Source organism: Sebastes umbrosus, chromosome 21 (assembly GCF_015220745.1).
Source record: "Sebastes umbrosus isolate fSebUmb1 chromosome 21, fSebUmb1.pri, whole genome shotgun sequence".
Taxonomy (NCBI): domain Eukaryota; kingdom Metazoa; phylum Chordata; class Actinopteri; order Perciformes; family Sebastidae; genus Sebastes; species Sebastes umbrosus.
Genome location: NC_051289.1, coordinates 7,019,807 through 7,039,159, shown reverse-complemented (window position 1 = coordinate 7,039,159; position 19,353 = coordinate 7,019,807). Strand labels below are relative to the sequence as shown.

The 19,353-nt window shown below is 43.1% G+C and overlaps 1 protein-coding gene across 2 annotated transcripts in view; it reads right to left on the bottom strand.

Annotated features, from left to right (window-relative positions):
* The window catches only part of tmem108 (transmembrane protein 108), a 54,906-nt gene that overhangs the window by 17,120 nt on the left and 18,433 nt on the right, over positions 1 to 19,353 (bottom strand). For both annotated transcript variants that reach the window (XM_037756771.1, XM_037756772.1), the window contains exon 2: positions 3,543 to 3,626. In XM_037756771.1, the coding sequence (XP_037612699.1) occupies positions 3,543 to 3,582 (40 nt within the window). In that variant the 5' untranslated portion in view covers positions 3,583 to 3,626. The remainder of the gene's footprint in view (positions 1 to 3,542; positions 3,627 to 19,353) is intronic.

Sequence of the window (19,353 nt, the reverse complement as noted above, 5' to 3'; positions counted from 1 at the left end):
GTGGAAACGTGAGTGCCAACCGGGTAGTTTGTTGTGTTGGAGTACAGAAAGCGCAGCTTAGTGTTATCTAAAAGATTTTTAATGTCACGGCTGAATATTTAGATGATTTCGACAACGTGGAGGAGGTCTTTGAATTTGATGACCGCCCGTATTTATTTGAGCCAGAATATACGGATAATCAGATTTCACAACGAGACTTCTCCTTGAGCGGGACTTGGACACAATAACAAACAGAACCGGATCAAGTGAAAGGTATAAAACGTTTTATTTCTATGTGGGGTCATTTCTATAATGTTGTCAGACACTTATAATAGCAATCTGAGCACGTCAGTGGCGAAAACAAACACTTTTAGTGGACGTAACGTTACATTGACGCTGCTCACTTGCCCTCGCAGCTCGTGGGAGAATAGGTTCCAGGTTAAAAATACCACAGATACCCTTTAATTATAGTACTTGAGTAAATGTACTTTCCACCACTGCTGGGGCTTGAGCCCCCGTAAACGTCTGCGTAGGCGCTGTTCTTACTACTACAACTACTAATCCTCCTCCTCTTCATCCTGTCACTGTTACTGAAACAATAAGTAGGATGTGTCATTCTCAGTACACACATATTTGAACACAAGACTTTTCAGTTAAGGTTAAGGTTAAGGTTGTAAAGAAAAAACTCAATACGTAGAAGTGTAAGGCTATAAAGACTGGATGAGTCAGGTGTTCTCATCCATTTCACCCTAAAAGGAAACAAATGCTTTTCCTTCCTGTTCGGTGACGTTGTATGAGCACACTCATCTTCCATGAATGTATCCCTTCTCAATTGACAATACCAAGTTTTCTTCATTTAACACCTCACAAACACAAAGACAGAACCATCTGGAGTTCATCCTCATGCAGAGGCGTATACGTGTCCTGGGTGTATGAATATAGTGTCATCTCTTTACAGTAGCACAAACAGACACATTCCTCTGGTTTGCTCCTGGGTGTGTTCGTCTGCCATTCTGGGGAGAGTGTCGGTCCCGTGGGGGGAAACAGACAGATAGGGCACATCCTCTGACCCGCTGGAACCGTACTAGTGGAGGAGGACTGGACTGGGCGGAGTGGTGGAGAGGCGGAGCGGGGAGGGCGCTACAGATGTGCGCCCCGAGATAAGAGGGACAAGCTTTCGTAACAGGATAATGGCTTCCTGTTTGAATGCTCCGCAAATTGTTTGTCGGGGTTACGGCGGCTTTGAACAGAGACGCGTTTATCTGAGAATCAGGCGAAGGGAGAATTCAAAAACAAGAACAACAAAGACTGCATGTGCTGTTTACTGGGATGATGATTTAGTGACCGCGACTGTGACAGCGACAAAGGATCTAACAGGAAAGAGAAACGTTAAACAGGAAGTTGTCTGGAATCTGGGGAGAACACGGAATTGCAGTCCTCCATTAAAGTCACAGACACCGCCAATGTTTTCCCCTTACAGAGCATTTCAACATGTGGCTGGCAGCTCTAAAAAGACCACAAACTGTTGCAACAACACACTTTAATCATACGAGACAAGACAAAGTCAGATTGGGAGGATCACTCAAGCCTTGTGTACTCATTTACACTTCACACAAACTGGTCTTTCAAGGAGCTAACTTCAAAACACCATTTGCGAGCCTCACTTGTCAGGCTTTGCGTCAAAGACTGAGCTGCCAGACACAACCTAATTTGCTAATAACAAGCAAGTTCTCTGCATTGTTTCGGGTGTATTATGTCATCACAATATGCTCGTATAAGTACACGGGGGGCAAAAGACAGAAAAACACAGAGGAAAACTCTTCCTGATCTGTCACCTGTCACGATGCGGGATCATCCGTCTTAGTTCTCCTCTATCTGCAGCATCTCTTCTCTTGCCTGCAGCCTATAAGGATGTTAAGGCACATCTGTCTCCTGCAGATGGCTGGTACAGAGAGAGAAATAAGAAATGTCTCTGTATAGCAGGGAGACAGAGATCTCAGGTGGGCCTTTCAGCTCTGCACACTGTAAAGAGGCAACCCTGATGGAAGTGTAATGTGCCCGAGGAAACTCAGGCTTCCAACTGAAAGCAAAAGAGAGTCTTTCAAAGACCGGATCTAGAGTGAAGATACTGGTATAAACCTAAAGAATCCATTGGTACCAACCATGTCATAGTAGCTTGTTGCAAAGGAGGTTAAATAACGCTCCAACCATACACTCAATTTTGACACACGGGAGAGGCTTCAGGTGGTTGCAATCTGCAACCTCACCGCTAGATGCCACCAGATCCTACACGCTGCACTTTTAATATAAACTCTATACAAAGCTAGACCGCAGTTTTGATTCCCCTTCTTTAGATCTGCAATGTGACCTCGCTCCACCTCTGCTGCAGCTTAAAGCACTTCACTCACAGCAGTCCAGTCCAAGTTTATCACTTCTGAGGGATTAGGGCAGATTTGTCAGACAGCCTTTGGCTCCGCTGGCCTGAGGTGGAGCTCAGGGGTGCATACCAGATATCATCAGCCTGTTTGGCTAACTGTCCAGGAGCCTGGTGGGTCCCAGTCTGACCTCAATGCTCCATATTCATGTGACATTCTTCGCTGGTAGCCTGCCAGAGCTCTGTACAGAGCCTTGATCCTGTCCTCTGAATTTAAAGCAGCACAGACTCAAACTATAAGAAGAACTATAGCACTGTGTATACAGTATCTGATATCTACAGGTTCCCCTGAAGACATTCATCAGGGTCTCCAGCAATAAAGGGATATTTTTTCATTCATGCACGACCATACTTGCCAACCCTCCTAAATTTCCCGGGAGATGCCCTCTCCCGGTTTCCTCTCGGGGTCACAATTCTTCCGCATTTCTCCTGAGTTATGACAAATTTTCACGCTTTTTTTTCCTTTTCATTATCTCAACCTGTTTCTGGCTCTGTGCAGCGTGTAAAAAGCCCTACTGTTTCCTCCTCCTGGACAACATTACAGCTACACCTGATGTTGTTTCCTCGGGGAAGAAAGCTGCTCGCGGTTTGAGCTGCGCACATTGGCGCTGCACCCAAAGTTGGGCTTTGCTCGATGCAGCGAAAAGCCGGTGTGGTGTGGCGCAAGCCATCAGAAATAATAACGGGTTTCAGAGCGCAATGGTGCCATTTTTACGTTGTATCTGAAAGGACCTTCAGTGAGTGAGAGACGGAGAGAGAAATGCAGAGTAGGAGAAAGAAATAGGCCCACTCAAGCAGGGGCAAAAAATGAATGAATGAGTGAATGAATGAAAACCAAGTTCACACTACTCTGTATTCCTTCCTGAGAATTAAAAGTAAAATTAAAAGTAGGCTATTTAACATAAAACTGCTGTTTGCAGTGAACTTTATAATTATAATTATTTTGCAATTTTCATCCTTTAAAAGTCACCAGAATGCAGGAAACAAAGTCTCTGAAGGTTTCAAGGTTGGCAACTATGCGCACGACGGACCAGCGAGAGAATGCAGCGAGACTTGTGGTTAGAAAAAGCATCATCCAGGATACCCTGTTGATGCCCTTGTCCTCCCCACCCCCCTTTGGTTTACTCACTCAGCAGCTGGCAGCGCAGGACCTGCAGGCTTGTCTTCATGGTATCATGTGATCCGGTTCCTCCTCCACAGTGCTCATGGTTCTCTAGTAAAGACAGAGAGAAGAAACTCAGGTATCAAAATCACGTTCACCCGTCATGGTCAAGTTTCAGTGTGATATACTGTGATTATGTGTCTTTAAGTAGAGTAGACATAGAAAGGGATTGCAGATAAGATTGTGCGGCTTAACCTTGACAGTTTAATCCTTGTAATGACTGCCAGAAAACAGTCACAGAGGATATTATGAATTACACCCAACTCAAATGTCACAATAAAAGAGCAGCTAGGAGAGCTGTGGTGGTCAGCCCTCAGCTGCTGGGCTTCAAATCAGCGCTGGCATCCTGCAGGCGGTGCTGGTCAGTAAAACCAATTATGGAGCATTAAACATTGACCAGTAAGCCTTGTTCTGAGACAGCCACTGCGCGTGTGTCAGCCGGACGAGTACCCAAGGGTGGTTTTTAGGAGAATGACTCACTGATGGCCTTCTATTAAATGAAAGACCACACACATACAAACATCTACTTTCACCCCCAGAGGAGAGTGTGCATGTGTGTGTGTGTGTGTTCGCCTCCCTTTGTGGAAGTGCCCTTGGGCAACAAACGTGCCCACACCACTCACTCACACAGTCCACATAAACAGACACATACTTCTAAAGAAGTGTATTCGACAAACACACACACACACACCTAAGTACCCTTCACCCTACCTGCATGAATAATCTGTTGTGAATGTGACATGTGAAATTGGATTTGCGCCCCCCCAGGATGAGAGGTCTGGTATCAGGCAACCTGTGTTTCTGTGGGAGATGTGTGAGATGAGGAGGGACAGACAACAAAAGCACAGGGTAGTAGGGTGCTGATCCTTTCATAAGGCTTTATTTCTCATAAATGGAGCCCCGCTCTGGAGACTGAGGAGGCAACAACACAACATCTGAGTCATCCTGTTTATATTGCTGCCGTTGTGGCAACCTTTCAATGCTCGTAAACCAATTGGAGCTGTAAATCTGAACAATGTGAGCACAGAATATCTAGAGATATTTTGTAAAAAATTGTTGAATAAGGGAGGAGGTAACGCGCCCAAGCATGAGGATGAAAATGTTGAGCAACATATATTAAAGGTGCAAAAGATTGCGAGATTGGGAGCATTTGTATTGCCTCTGCACGGCTCTCAACATGGCGTAGGCTGAGCCAGTGGCTCGCAGCTAACGGTATCATATGAAACTAGAAAACCTAAGGAATCCATTGGTACCAACCATGTCATAGTAGCTTGTTGCAAAGGAGGTTAAATAACGCTAATAAAGAACATATATTGCCAAGAAGTGAAAGTCAATTGATCGTTCCATTGCAACATCAACGCCCAGCAGGAAAGCTACGCTTCCGCCATTTAAGACTGAAAACGACGCCAGTAAAACGTCCGCCTAAAAAGTGCTGTACAAAAGTAAAACTAAATTATTGCTAATCTATTGTCATATTCTACTGAAATGGCCTGTGTTGAACAATAAAATGTTTTAAATCTAATAAGCGTTTTCAGTCCAAAATGGCGGCAGCGGAAGTTGTGAAAAAAAAATCATCCGAGTTTTGACTCTTTGCTTCTATTTTGCTTCTCTTTGGCGCTAATAGTGGAAACATAGGCTGTATATAGAGATGGACGACATGACAGGTCTCCAAAAGTGAAGCCAACAAATCTTGATTGCCCCCTGCTGGCTGGCTGCAGTATAGGTCATAAATCCCGCCTCCTCCATGTTAGTAGATGGGACATCGACGCATTTTTGGTGGCCTGAAAATGTCTTATTCCTCGTGTCACTTCTGGTTGCAAAATACCAAGATGGTCATGGCCAAAATGCCAAACTCAAAGCTTCAAAACGGCAGTCCACAAACCAATAGGTAACGTTACGGTGACTACGTCTTATATACAGTCTATGATCTGGATGTTGTCTACCAAGTTTTGCTAACCTTGTTAATAATACAACTCAGGAGGGTACATTAAGAGTATTTATCTATCTATCTATCTATCTATCTATCTATCTATCTATCTATCTATCCATCCTTGCTTATGAGTAATGCGGATTGTACAACACAAAATGGTCGGATATTTAAATGGATTTCTGGTGTGTTTGCCTCTTACTGAGAGAAAATCAAAAGCATGAATTAATGGGCACAGCATTGTAACAAATGACAATTTAGTAAAGCACTTCTCCATGCCTCCTCCTGGCTCCACTCTACTATTACAAACAGAGAAATGAAGAATAAAATGAATGAAAATGTAAAATAAGGCAACTAAATTGGTTATCAAGGCGCACTTTTAAATGACAAATGCACACAATTTTGTTCTTGTTCCGAGTGTTTCGGAAAATGAAAACAGAGCTGCTCACTGCTTTGGCGCTCTTAACTCACACAGCTTTGACTATAATGGCGTGGGTTCAGACGCAATATAGTGCGAGTAATTGCAAAAGAGTCGAGGCTGCAAGAATGCAGTAGTAGCAGCAGAAAATGAGTTTTTCCCAGCTTCACCGCTGAAGAAATGACACTAGCTGCAACCGTCCCAAACCCATCATCGTGTCCACTCATATAGCCACACCATAATGCTGCAGTGATAGCAGCTCCGTACCATTGCAGCTTTACACCTTTCCCTGTGCTTTAATTTTTCTTTTAGCGTCATGTTCCTGGTCTAATGAGCTCAATGGCAGGGTGCGAAGAGAGCAGCTGAGCCTCTCCATGGTGATTACACCTCATCAGCGCTGCCAGGCCAGCTCAGCCTCATAGACACGCTCTTTAATTTGCAGGGCACAAGGGGTGAGGTTAGGAGAAGGTGGGTGTTGGGGGAGAAGAGATAGTAGCAGGGAGTATTTGATATTTGTTACGACAGAGCGGAGCAAGGTTTTTGTTGAGAAAGGAGGACAAGCTGCATGGACAAAAGACAGGCTGCTCAGGCCTCCTGGAGGGGAGCTGAATCATAGTTCAGCTCTGTGCACACGTGCAGGTAAAAGATAATACGAGGTGACAGTCAGGGTAGCGGCACTACCAAAACCTCAGATAGGATGACAGGTTCACTGGCAGCTGCTGGCAGTTTTGTTGCTGCAACGCTTAACACCAACACAGAAACCTGGATTCAATTTCAGTACCTCAGACTGAAGGGATTCCTACTGGGTGGATGGAGCCCCTGCGTGGAGGCGGTGTAAGGCTGCATTCACACCAAATCTGGCATTGCGGAGATTCGCCGTAGGGTTGTGCGGCGGTGTGGCACTGTCACTTTTAATGGCCCATTTAGGCTGCGTCAACACAAGATCAGGCGCTGCTGCGAGGTCTGGGCGAGTCATTTTAATGGCCCATTAACTGCAACGATTAACATCTTTTATTCCCTCATGGCTGATGGGTTCAACGGCTCTGGATCGCCCGTTACGTGACTGGCCACTGCAGCGTGACGTCAGGTTGCTTTTCTCCAAAAGTTGATTCTGTTTCTACTTTTCCACCGTAGGGAGCAGCATTGTTTTTTTCGGCACCACCTGTGGCAACCGCAGCCCAAACGCATTACCCCAATTCAAAATGAATGAAAAAACTAGTTTTTTCGCCGCACCGCATGATCTCGGGTGAATGCAGCCTTACTCCAAGCGAATGCACGACGATTAACATCTTTGTTCAGCTCTGGATCGCCGGTTACATGATTGGCTAGTTGCGTTGATCCTGTTTCAACTTTTCGCTGTAGGTCACTGCGTTTTTTTTTTCCGGCACCCCCTGCGGTCCCCACTGCCACAGCTTAAACGCACAACCCACATTGAAATGAATGGAAGAACCAGCGTTTTTGCCTCGTCTGATTTGTTGTGAAGGGGCTGATCATACCGAGATGCGTCGCTAGAAATACGTCGCCAGCAAAAAAAATGTTTTCCTATGGTACGGCGCGTTTCTCTAGCGTTTTTAAAGGTGCATAAAAGTTCAAATATTCTCAACTTTTCAGCGCCAGGTGCATAATCGCAGCGCTTGTCGATGTCACACTTGGCCCAGGCAGCCAATCAAATCAAGCAAGAGGCGGGCTTTACTACTTTACCACTTCCTTTCTGTTTTGATGGCTGATGATGTGGTAGGGCTAACCAGCTAGTTATGCTGCTGGACTGTGAGAGAGCTACAGAGTATGTGAGAGGGAATCATATCTCATGTTGTGATAGTTTCATGTAGGCTACTGTCTTTGAGAGAGAGAGGAAGAGAGACCCCATTTTTCTATTAATCACATTTGATCGTCCGTAGCCCCGCTCCACAGGCGCACCACGCCGTTTTGCCCGACACGCTTTGCCAATGTGTTTTTGAAGCGGCCATGCCTGTAGAGATGCGTATCGGTGTGATCAGCCCCTAAGTCTGTTCACACAGACATCGCTACTACATTACAAAATTCAGCCCCCTCAGTCATTTCAATGAGACCACTGTGTGGACGCAGCGGGGTGCCAACACACAAAGAGCTCAGATTAATAAATGCAGAGTCTCCTGGCAAAAAATATTAAGCTTACTTTGATCAACCTCTCTGATAAGCTTTCAACCTCAGGGGTGTATTACTCAGACCTGACTTCCAGGATCATATTTTATCCTCTCAAAGGTACCTGAAAGAACACGCTATCCCCAGTGCAGCCGCCTGTGCTTTTTTTTTTTTAATGCAATGCTGTTTTAAGGTCTGAACCTGGAGACGAGGAACTTTGTGAACAGCATGTGTTCTCGCTGGAAAGTGAAAAGAAGGCAACTTCCTGTGTATCTGAAAAGGCAGATGGATGTCTATATCCTCGCCAAGCTAACATAGTGTCAGCGGTGACGAGAACTGCAGTGCAAGGAAATGTTTATTCCAAAATAGGAAGGAAATAGGGGGTGATTTTAAATCCACTCCCCCGCCAGCCTCTCAAAAAAAAATAGAAAATTATGTAAATTTTTTACTCTTAAAGGAGCAGTGTGTAGGATCTGGTGGCATCTGGTGTTGAGGTTGCAGATTGTAGCCAACTGAAGCTTCTTCCAAGCGTGTCGGAGGCGATGCAAAAACGTAAAAATGTGAATTGCCTTATCTAGAGTCAGTGTTTGCTTTGTCCGTTCTTGGATACTGTAGAAACATGGCGGCCAGCTCCATGAAGAGGACCCGCTCCGTATGTAGATATAAACTCATTCTAAGGTAACCAAAACACAATGATTCATATTTTCAGGTGATTATACACTAAAGAAAACATACTTATTAATATTGTATTCCATTTCTGCCAATAGATCCTCCTAAAAGCCTTCTATTGCACACAACATACATCAGACATCAACACCGGCTTCATCAATAATAGATCAGATGTTAACATGCATCATACAGACACAGCTCTTCTTCTGATTTACATCGTGAGCGTAGCACTTTGCACATAGCAGCCTAGCTTCCTACTAGAGAGGGGGGAAAAAAAGTTGCATGGCAACTGACATGCACACAGACGGCAGCCGTCACCATGGCAACCCTAATAGTACATTATATTCAAATTCATTCACAAGGACATTTTGGGGCCCAAACTGAATCAGGGGGGGAAAAAAGGAGGGGATTTGGAATTACAGAAATTCTCGCTCACCATGAGTAAGAAATCCTGTAACAATCTGCTTTTCTCTAGGACTCGGTACAGGCTTTGTGTTTCCGGTCCTGCTGACAGGACCTGGTCCCAGAAGGTCCCAGACTGCAGCTCTGAATAGTGTGTCTGGAGGGGGGTGCAGACTATAGAGGCCAAAGCCAAGGTCACCCGAGACGTCACAATTAAATAAGCCTGTCACTCCGACTCTCCGCGGCCACCGGCCGCAGGGATAACAATGCTTTTAATTTTGGACTTCCCTCTATTCTGCGGTTATGTATAGGAGCCGTGGCAGCAGGCTGGCTGCTTGCCCACAGCGTCTGCAGCCTGAGAGCTTTTCCATAACGAGAGAGGAGGAAGAGGAGGAGGAGGGGAGTGTGGGAGGCGACGACGACGGTGTGAACTACAGTGTTGTGCTCTCACAGTCAACTGATAACTGGACCTCCAATCACGACTGCTCTAACTGATGCTTTTTCTTCCTCCGGCTCTCACGCTTCAGTTTATCTCGTTATGAACTGGAGTGAGCTTCTGTCTGAGGACAGAGGCATAAAGAATAAAGAGAGGTGACGTGTTGATATTGATAAAAGAAGCAGGATTCTCTGTAATTATAAAAAAATACTTTTGCTATGCCGATATATCACTTTCAAATACATAAAAAATATTGTAACTTTTAAATTAATAAATTTAAAAGTGTATAATTGCAAGAAAATGCCTAAAGAAATAAATATTTAATCATTTTTGTATAACTTAACCAATACTTTATATACATAAACTGAAAAAACACAGGTATTAACTATCCTATGAGACAGTTAAAAACTGCATTTTAACAGATTTTGACTTCCCCTTTATCACTACATCAGTGTAAATTTAAAGATTTGATTGTTAAATAAGTGCGTTTCATGTTATAAAAACTGTAAAAGTTTAATTTTAAAGTCATTAATTGTGTTTTACGCTTACTTACATTTATATGACTTGTAAATCAAGCTAAATTAGCCATCACTACATCCCCCAATACACAGAAAAAGGTATTACAGTCCATTTGTGCAACATGTCGGGTGCACAATCCTACCAGAGCACCATACAGATAGAAAGTGATGCTACAACCCACCAGTTACAGCAGACATTTGGCTATACCATCATAACTAGCTCATAGATGTTACTGATGTATAAAGAAGAAGGAAAACATCCTGCAGCATTTACAGTAGGATCACAGTGGATCATTTAAAAGTCTGGTTACATCAACGCTGAATTCATTGCATCAAAGCTTCATGTGATCTCAGCTCCATTTCAACTTGTGTGAAACCAACTTCCTTCAGCCCTGCCCTTCCACAGCGACCCAGGGGATATGCTCACACAGAGGGCGTCCGTTTTCCCTTTGATGCTGTTTTACCCTTTGATGGAAATCAGCAAACAGTCCTCTGATAGCTCTGCAGTTTCTGCCTTGTCCACGTGTTTCTTCCCAAACCGGCCGGAGATTACGGCTGTAATTCAGGCTTTACCTCTGGGGCGCCATCTTGGTGACCTTGCAAAAACAAGTTGGCACCAATCATGTGAGACTGTGGCTTATTGTGCAACAGGGAAGCTGATTACTGATTACAGCTGTGAACAATTCTGTTATGAAATCATTTTCCGTCGATGGGAGGGTTAAAAACCAGTGAGTCAGGAGAGAGTCTGGGGCTTTGATAACTTAATTGTGCAGCCAGGATACACAACAACAACTGAATGATTACGAGTATCGATTCCATCCAACAACCGGCCTAAATTAAATGCAAGCAGCAAGAACTACAAAGCAGATTTCCAGAGGGCTTTCTAATCCCTCCATCCCCGAAGGCGGCCATATTGCTGAGTCACTGTAGTGAGCTGTATATGCGTGAGCGCTGTCAGTCGTGGCCGTGGATGGTAAACCTGGCAGGATGAGTTGCTAGGTGCTGCGTCATGAAGGCTGGCAGAGGATGTGCAGGTTATCAATCAGCGGCATCACTCCGCTCCGGGCTCTGCCCGCGGTACAGCAACACACCAGCCATTAAAAGAACATTAGGCTCCCAGCATGCCGTTCACTGTGAAGTACCACCGGAGGAAACACGTCACCCTCCCTGTCACCGTCACTACTATACTTCATGGTTACACAAAAGCAGGAAACATGTGGAAAACACTGTTACATTGTGCATGTAAGTCAACATATTATTAGCTTCAAAATACATTGAAGAGTAAAAAACCTTGAAGTGTGCACGTGGAACAAGTGGACCAAAGTGAGCTGTAGGGCCACAACTCTTACTTTATTTCTCCATACGTTACGTTGTATAATCCCTAAGATTTTGTCCCATATTTCTGACTATTTTATTTAATTTTCGATGTGAATCTTTTGCAAATGTTGTAAATCCAAGCTGACTATAGAGATGCTGTCCTACATGAAGGAGCAAGACGCAAACTTTTCAAAGCCATCTTTTTAGCTTACAGGATGAGAGTGTCAAAAATATGTTTCGGTAGAGTAAAGAGCTAAAGTAGCCTGGTTCCAGACCTCTGGGCCAAAGTTTTCAGCTAATCAAATAGGTCTGGTGTTGCTCCCATTGACGGCTGTTTCCCTGGTATAGACTGTATATAAGAAGTGGACGTAGTCACTGTGACGTCACGCATCGGTTTGTGGACTGTCGTTTTGAAGCCTTGAGTTTGACATTTTGGTTGTCGCTATGTTGGTTTAGTTTTTTTTGCAACCAGAAGTGACACGAGACGGTGGAGCTAAATACAACCGAACGCTGAACAAGACATTTTTAGGCGACCAAAATGTTATATTTAACCTTCATGAATTGAAAACACACTGTGAAAGAGTTAAAGTTCTAAGACGAAAACACGGACAACTCCCAGACCGGACAACGCTGTGGTAGCGACCTGTCAATCACCAGGTAGCCACGCCCTAAAGCATCCCCTGCTTTATGGTCTATTTGACTCTAAATGGGACCATAATTTACTAAATGAACATCATGCTACAAAGACATATGTAAACGTGACCTGAAAGCCATCAACACTGACACAGAGACACCTGGAGGTTTGAAATCCAGAGGGGTCTGCAGAGCTTCGAAAAACAACAGCTGCTTCACTGGGACGAGACGAGGACCGAGCCAATTTGAACCCCCTACACCTGCGAACAGTGTCATAAAGACTGCCACTCACGCGTGGGACTTCACCGTCACAAGAGGTGCTGCTCCAGCAACACAGTGGGCAACAACTACCACAGGACTTCAGGATGCCTACTACTAGAAAAAATAGAGATAGAAAATTGCCACGAAAGGTGTGACCAGTGCGGTTGAGACCAATGCAGTACAGGTTGTTGTAAAGTGACTAACAGAAATATATAATCTTAAATCTGCAAATTTCTTTGACCCGCATGAAAAATGTTCAATTCAATTCAGACCAAATGTTATCAAAAAGCAGAGTTCAGGTAACCAACAACTGCTATATGCACATAGAGTCTCTACAAATAAACCTCCAGGTATGAAACAGTTAACTTCAACAAGACAAACGCCTCCAGGTTTATGTTCATATATCTCACGATGCAGCATCATGCTTATACAGATAGATTTAATGTGCTCAGTGAGCAAGCTGTCAGCTCACATCCATGTCTTCTTGGCTATAGTCCCCAAGTTCACATATTTCATGTCAGTACTGAGGAAGCAGGGCAGTGTAGCTGTAAAGATGCGGCACCTGTCAATAGTCATTAATGTAGAAAACACGGAGACCACAGAGAACAGAACAGGACTGGAACATACTTTTCTGAGTGTGTTAGTCACAGGATTGTTATTTTTGTTTCTTTAGCTTACTTTGAAGCCCTTTATCATCATCGTCATACATAAGGCTGGACAATATGGCCAAAAAGGTTATCATGATATGTTTTGTTATATTGATTGATGTCGATAATTTTCACAACATATATTTTTAAATAATAATAATGCTCAGTTTACAGTTTTACAGTAATCACATATGCACTATAAATACGTCTGTCAATCGATTAAAATATCTAAGGCGATTAATCACATGATTGTCCAAAGTTAATCGCGATTAACTGCAAATTAATCGCACATTTTTATCTGCTCAAAATCTACCTTAAAGGGATATTTATCAACTATTTAATACTCTTATGCTGCTTTATGCAAATATATGTATTTATTTATTATAGGAAATCAATTAACAACACAAAACAATGACAAATATTGTCCAGAAACCCTCACAGGTACTGCATTTAACATCAATAAATATGCTCAAATCATGACATGGCAAACTGAAGCCCAACAGGCAACAACAGCTGTCAATGTGTCAGATTGCTGACTTGACTATGACTTGCCCCAAACTGCATGTGATTATCATAAAGTGGGCATGTCTGTAAAGGGGAGACTCGTGGGTACCCATAGAACCCATTTTCATTCACATATCTTGAGGTCAGAGGTCAAGGGACCTCTTTGAAAATGGCCACGACAGTTTTTCCTCGCCAAAATTTAGCGTAAGTTTTGAGCGTTATTTAGCCTCCTTCCCGACAAGCTGGTATGACATGGTTGGTACCAATGGATTCCTTAGGTTTTCTAGTTTTAGTTGATAGCAGTAGCTTCACTAGCTTTTAAACTGAGCCCGCTACGACCTCCGAAAGATCGATTGCGTTAACGCGTTATTATGTTGTTATCTTTGACAGCCCTAATTATAAATTTACATTTACATTCACACAAAACACAGAATCTAAGCTTCACTCTCACATCACATCAGCGATGAAGAACCGTGCTGTAGCTGTCGCAGTCGCAGGATGAATGAATCTCTGACTGGTTCAGTGGAGAACTCCCACTCAGGAAGAGCACAGCACCTGTGCTCAGGGGCAACCGAGGAGGAGGAGACCAGCATCACCGGCCTCTTCATTACTCAGCGCGCACACACACAGCCAAGACCAATGACTAAAGCAATTCATCAGAGGAATCATGGGCCGAAGCCCTATCTGTGGGTGTGTGAACACATGTGAGACACAGACAGAGAGATAAATGGTGGCCAGCTACAATCCCTGCCCATTTGTACAGCTGCAGCAGAGTCCATTTACAGCAAGAACGTTTTACAGCGTGAGCCTCCTGCACTTCGGAGCTGTTCTACATCTTTTGGAGCAAGTCCAAGTCAAGTGTCAACTCTGTCAGAACGAGTCTCAGGTCACATCTCAAGGCAAGTTATGAGCAAAGTGCATGTCAACATCTTACCAAGTCAGAAACTGAGGCTTTTGCTTTCAAGTTTCAGGTCAAGTGAGTCTGACAGCTGTCAAGACTTCAGTCCAACCCGAATCTATCTAAGTTTTAAGTCTTTATTGAGTCAGACTTCACAGCCGTCAAGTCCAAGTCAGGTTTCAAGTCTTATTTTTTATGATTTAAGTTCAACTCAAGTCGAAGTCTCAGGGCATGTCCTCGATGAGTCAAGTCTCAAGTAAGTCAAGTTCAAATCAGGTCTTGAGTCCTAAATGTTGTGGCTTCAGTCTGACCCGAATTTATCAAAGTCTTAAGTCTTTATTGAGTCAAATCTCACAAAAGTGAAGTCCAAGTTAGGGTTAAAGTCTTTATTTTCATGAGTGAAGTCCAACCCGAGTCCAAATGTAAAGTCTGAGGTCAAGTCTTCAAGCAAGTCAAGTCTCAAATCCTCATTTTGTTGACTTAAGTCCGACCCAAGTCTCAAGTCCAGTCTTTAAGAAGTCAAGTCTGAAGTAGTCAAGTTTTAATCCAGGTCTCCAAGAAGTCGATTCCAACCCAAGTCTCTAGTCTGAAGTCAAGTCTTTAAGGAGTCGAGTCTCAAGTAAATCAAGTCTTACAGTGGTCCAGTCCAAGTCAAGTCATTTTTGTGACTTAAGTCCCACTTGAGTCCAAGTCTTAAGTCTCAGGTCTCACGGCATTCAAGTCTAATGTCTGAAGACATCCTTTTTGTGACATGAGCTTCAAGTCTTTAGAGAGTCATGTCTCAATTAAGTCAAGTTCCAAAGCAGTGAAACGCAAGTCAAGTCTCATGTCCTCATTTTATTCACTTCAAGTCTGGCCTGAGTCCAAGTTTCTTCTTTATTGAGTCAAGTCTCAGATAGTCAAGTTATATCTCAGGTCAAGTCTTCAGGGAGCCGAGTTTCAAGTAAGTCAAGTAATTTTTGTGGGTTAAGGTCAAGCTGAGTGGAAGTCTTGAGTCTTTAGGGAGTCAAATCTCTCAACAATCAAGTGCAGTCTCAAGTCCTTATTTTCTTGTCTTTATTGAGTCAAGTTTGGAGTAAGTCAAGCCTCATAGCAGTCAAGTTCAAGCCCTCCGTTTTATGACATAAATCATCAGACTCAATTACGAAGTCTCAAATCTCTCAAGTCAACTCTTTAGGGAGTCCAGTGGAGCGCCGGTATATTTTTTACACTGTAAGAGGTGCCAGACTCACTGTGTCTCACTGGACAGTCATTAAAACCAAGAGAAGGCCAGACTGTCAGCAGGGGATTGAATCAGTGGAACAAAGAGCGAGACAGGTAACAGAGCCCTGGGGGGAAGAACCTGTGACAGACTTTGTTATATCACCGGAAAGACGACACCACAGACTGAATATCAAGCACTTGGAATGATTGAGGGAGGAGCGCCGTCAGTGGACACATTTGATTATAGCGTTGACGTCAGACACACAGGAAAAACTTTATCGGTGATGTCCCCTGTGTTTTAACAATCACCCACAGTGAAATTCATTAAAGAAGACACGCATTTGTCAACTAACAAAAACCTCATTTGACACATTTCAGGAAGTGGGCGGCTATGGTACAAATTCATCTAAAACAAAAATAGAAGAAAGACGTTGAGAGAAAGAGAGAAAATTAGAGTGCTTCATCACGAAGCACCTCAATGCACTGAACATCACTTAGATGATGTTCAACACTGAATCCGATTTGATGGATTTCTCCTATAAGACCTCCCTAGTGGATGAGTTTTTTGCTACAGACGGTGCACAGACACTCACACACCTGTATTACCTGCAAATGCTCTGCACCAGCTTATTCCTTAAGAGGTCTTGAGCCAGGTAGTAAAGGAGCAGACATTGGGATGCAGCTCACCCTCGCCACTGTCTGAGTCGTAAATATCCTCCCCTCCTGTCTACCTCCCTCTCTCTCTCTTCTTACCGTCCTTATGTGACCCCTGACTGACTGACTGACTGAGTGAGTGACTGACTGCTACTGCGAACGACTCGCTGCCGGGTGATGAAGAGTAACGTGACACTACAGCGTGTCACGTCCCCGCTACGCTTGTCACAACCGGTAACACAATCAAAGAAAATAACATCGCTGCAAAATAGGTGAAAGGGGGCTGAGCGTGACAGTTAAATTCACCACACTTACTGGATGCATAATGACACCCGCCAGAGACATTCGCTCTTTTGGTGCATCAGTCTGAACACAATCCAGACACTTGTGGAAATGCATGTTTTAAAGCATCCCAGTAGGTCTGTCATGATAACTACTACTGCTGTCATTTTAAGACTATTTTATGCCACTGATATAATGATGATATGATAGCATAATAATAATGCAAGTTCACCCTTTCAAAGAGCAATGAACCTTTAATTCTTAATAATATTCAGACTTTGGAATTGGAACATGAAAAAAATATTAAAATATCCTGAATAAATAAAACATAATTAATAATTAAAAAAATGAAATATCCTTAATAAATAAAACATAAATAATAATTAAAAAATGTAAATATTCTAAATAAATAAAATATAAATGATAATTTAAAAAAAATTAAAATATCCTAAATAAAATATCCTAATTAAATACAACATAAATACAAATGTATATCCTAAATAAATAAATAAAACACAAATAAAATTACAAAAAATAAAATAATAAAGAATGAATAAAATAGCACACCCAAAACATTCAATAAAATTGATTCTCGGGCTCTGTTAACAAAAATGCACAATGTCTGCGCAATGCCCAAGTCTTAAAATGGTCCGGAAAACCCTGCTGTTTATTCTGGCATCATCTTGATGCAAAAATGATCAAGGTCATGTCCATACATCGTATGATAAGTCGATAATGTAATTATCATGTCAGGTCTACATCCCAGCTCTGCAAAGGTCAAGATAGAGCAAATCTATAACATGTCCCTATTAGAAATAATAATAATAATGTTGTGTTTTCAATCCTAACACACCTCCTTGAATATAAATATGTGATCATTCAGAGGTTATCTGACTAATCAAGCTCATATGCATGCAAACCTACATAAAAACAGATCTAAATAAAATGGTATAAGAGATTTCTAGCTGCATTTGTTTCAGAATGTGCTGTTTTCAAAAGGGGATATTTGATTTGTTTTCTTTCCCTTTGTGATTCTGCGCTAATGAAGTGAAAATGAGGAACTGTGTGTACGAAGCACTGCTGCAGAAAGAAGAACAGTATGGGAGGCAGAACAGGTCAGAAGGCAGAATGAATAATGTAAAGAAATGATCTTTTACAAGATTTCTGCAGCTTTGAGAATAAGGGAATAATCAGACTGCATGTAGACCTAAAAAATGTGTTTGCTAGAACGAACGCAACCCTTTCTTTGCCCTTTTTCTCTTTCATATCTAAACCACCCGGAGAAAAACATTTGATCAAAGCCTCATCTTTGGCTTCTGTCTCACAGCCAGATCTCCAGACCATTACATCTCTCCGTCAGGCCGACGAACAGATTGATATGTAAAGTCTGCCTCTCTAGCTCGGCCACATTGATTATCGGACCAGCGCCGCTCGATGTGGCCACAGTAACGGTTTAACAAGCACATAATCCTCCACGTAATGGCTGTCAAAGATCTAAATTTACACCAGGAAAATAGGCTGGGGGACCTTTGATGAAGTATTTGACCTCATCCATCAAAGATTTTATCACCGCTAGATAAAAACGCCTCTCCTTCTCTTTCTAACTTCAAAAGCATTAGTTTTCCTTGTAGAGAGACTATTTTCAGTATTGATTTCGACTCAACTAATGTGGTTTTGACTACAGATCTTGATTTAACTTTGCAGGCGTTGAGACAACCGGTTTGTTGAGTGATAACTTTCATAGCTGTGTGTTCTCCAGGCATGGATCCCTGGCAGGCTGGGGATGACAGACTAACTTTGCATAAGTGCACGGCTGCATGTCTAACTCCCAGAAGTCGGGAGACGACACACGGAGAGGCTGTTACCGCTCGGCAAAGTCATCTCAGCGGTTCTAACACGGGGCTTGATGTTGTAGAAAGGCCCTGAGCTGCAGGGCCTCTCTTCTCCTTCATCTCCCATCTCTCTTTGCTCCCCACTTCTTTAATGTCATGTCATGCTTTCATCCGAATAAGTATCCTCCTCTTCCTCTTCTCTCATCTTTACTTCACGCTTGGTCTTCATGCTTCAGTCCCTTGAACCAAAGGGGGCGTTTTGAAGCTGCCAGAAGCTGGCAAAAGGGACATTAAAAAAAAAAAAAAATGAAGAACCAACAAGTAAACAAGACATCTTAACCTTTATGATAGCTATGTTGTGTATCTCTGTGCACATTTTAAGTGACAGCACAGAAACACTTTGGCAGTCAGCATACTAATTAAATTCTGGTATTTAAAGCTGCATTAAATCAATATTTTTATGTTAACACGGATTATATTTAAGGTGCTAAATGCAAAATTACTAGCATTTATATTGCCTCCACATGGCTCCCAACATGGCAACGGCTGAGCTGGCGGCTGGCAGTGTTGTATCTAGAAGGTAAAGCACAAATTGCGAAACTTTCGCAAGATGGTTGAGGTTAGGCATTGACCTCGCATGGTTACGGTTAGGATAGCGAGTACAGATGTAATTTGGGGGTTATCTTCTAGACACGACCGGCTTGCAAAAGCAACACTGCTGACAGAGATAACAGCGTTAATCTCGGGGGGGAACTGGTGGGTGGGAGCTCAGATCCGCAACAGCACCATCGGTCGGGACGGCGTTATCAGCTGTAACCGCCGTATGAGAGCAGTGCAGAGCGGCGGCCGTGAGCTAGCCAGTAGGGGCACGCTAACATGCACTAACATGCACTAAAAGAACGCGCGACTGGCTCGGCGATGTCAACAAAGCACGGAGAAGCTCAGGTTACAACACACACAGAGGGAGAGAGACTTCTTTATAGCAAATAGTTGTTTACTGCTATATTGATGCTCTGGATATCGTATAGAGCACCTTTAAGGTGAAAAGGGGCTGCT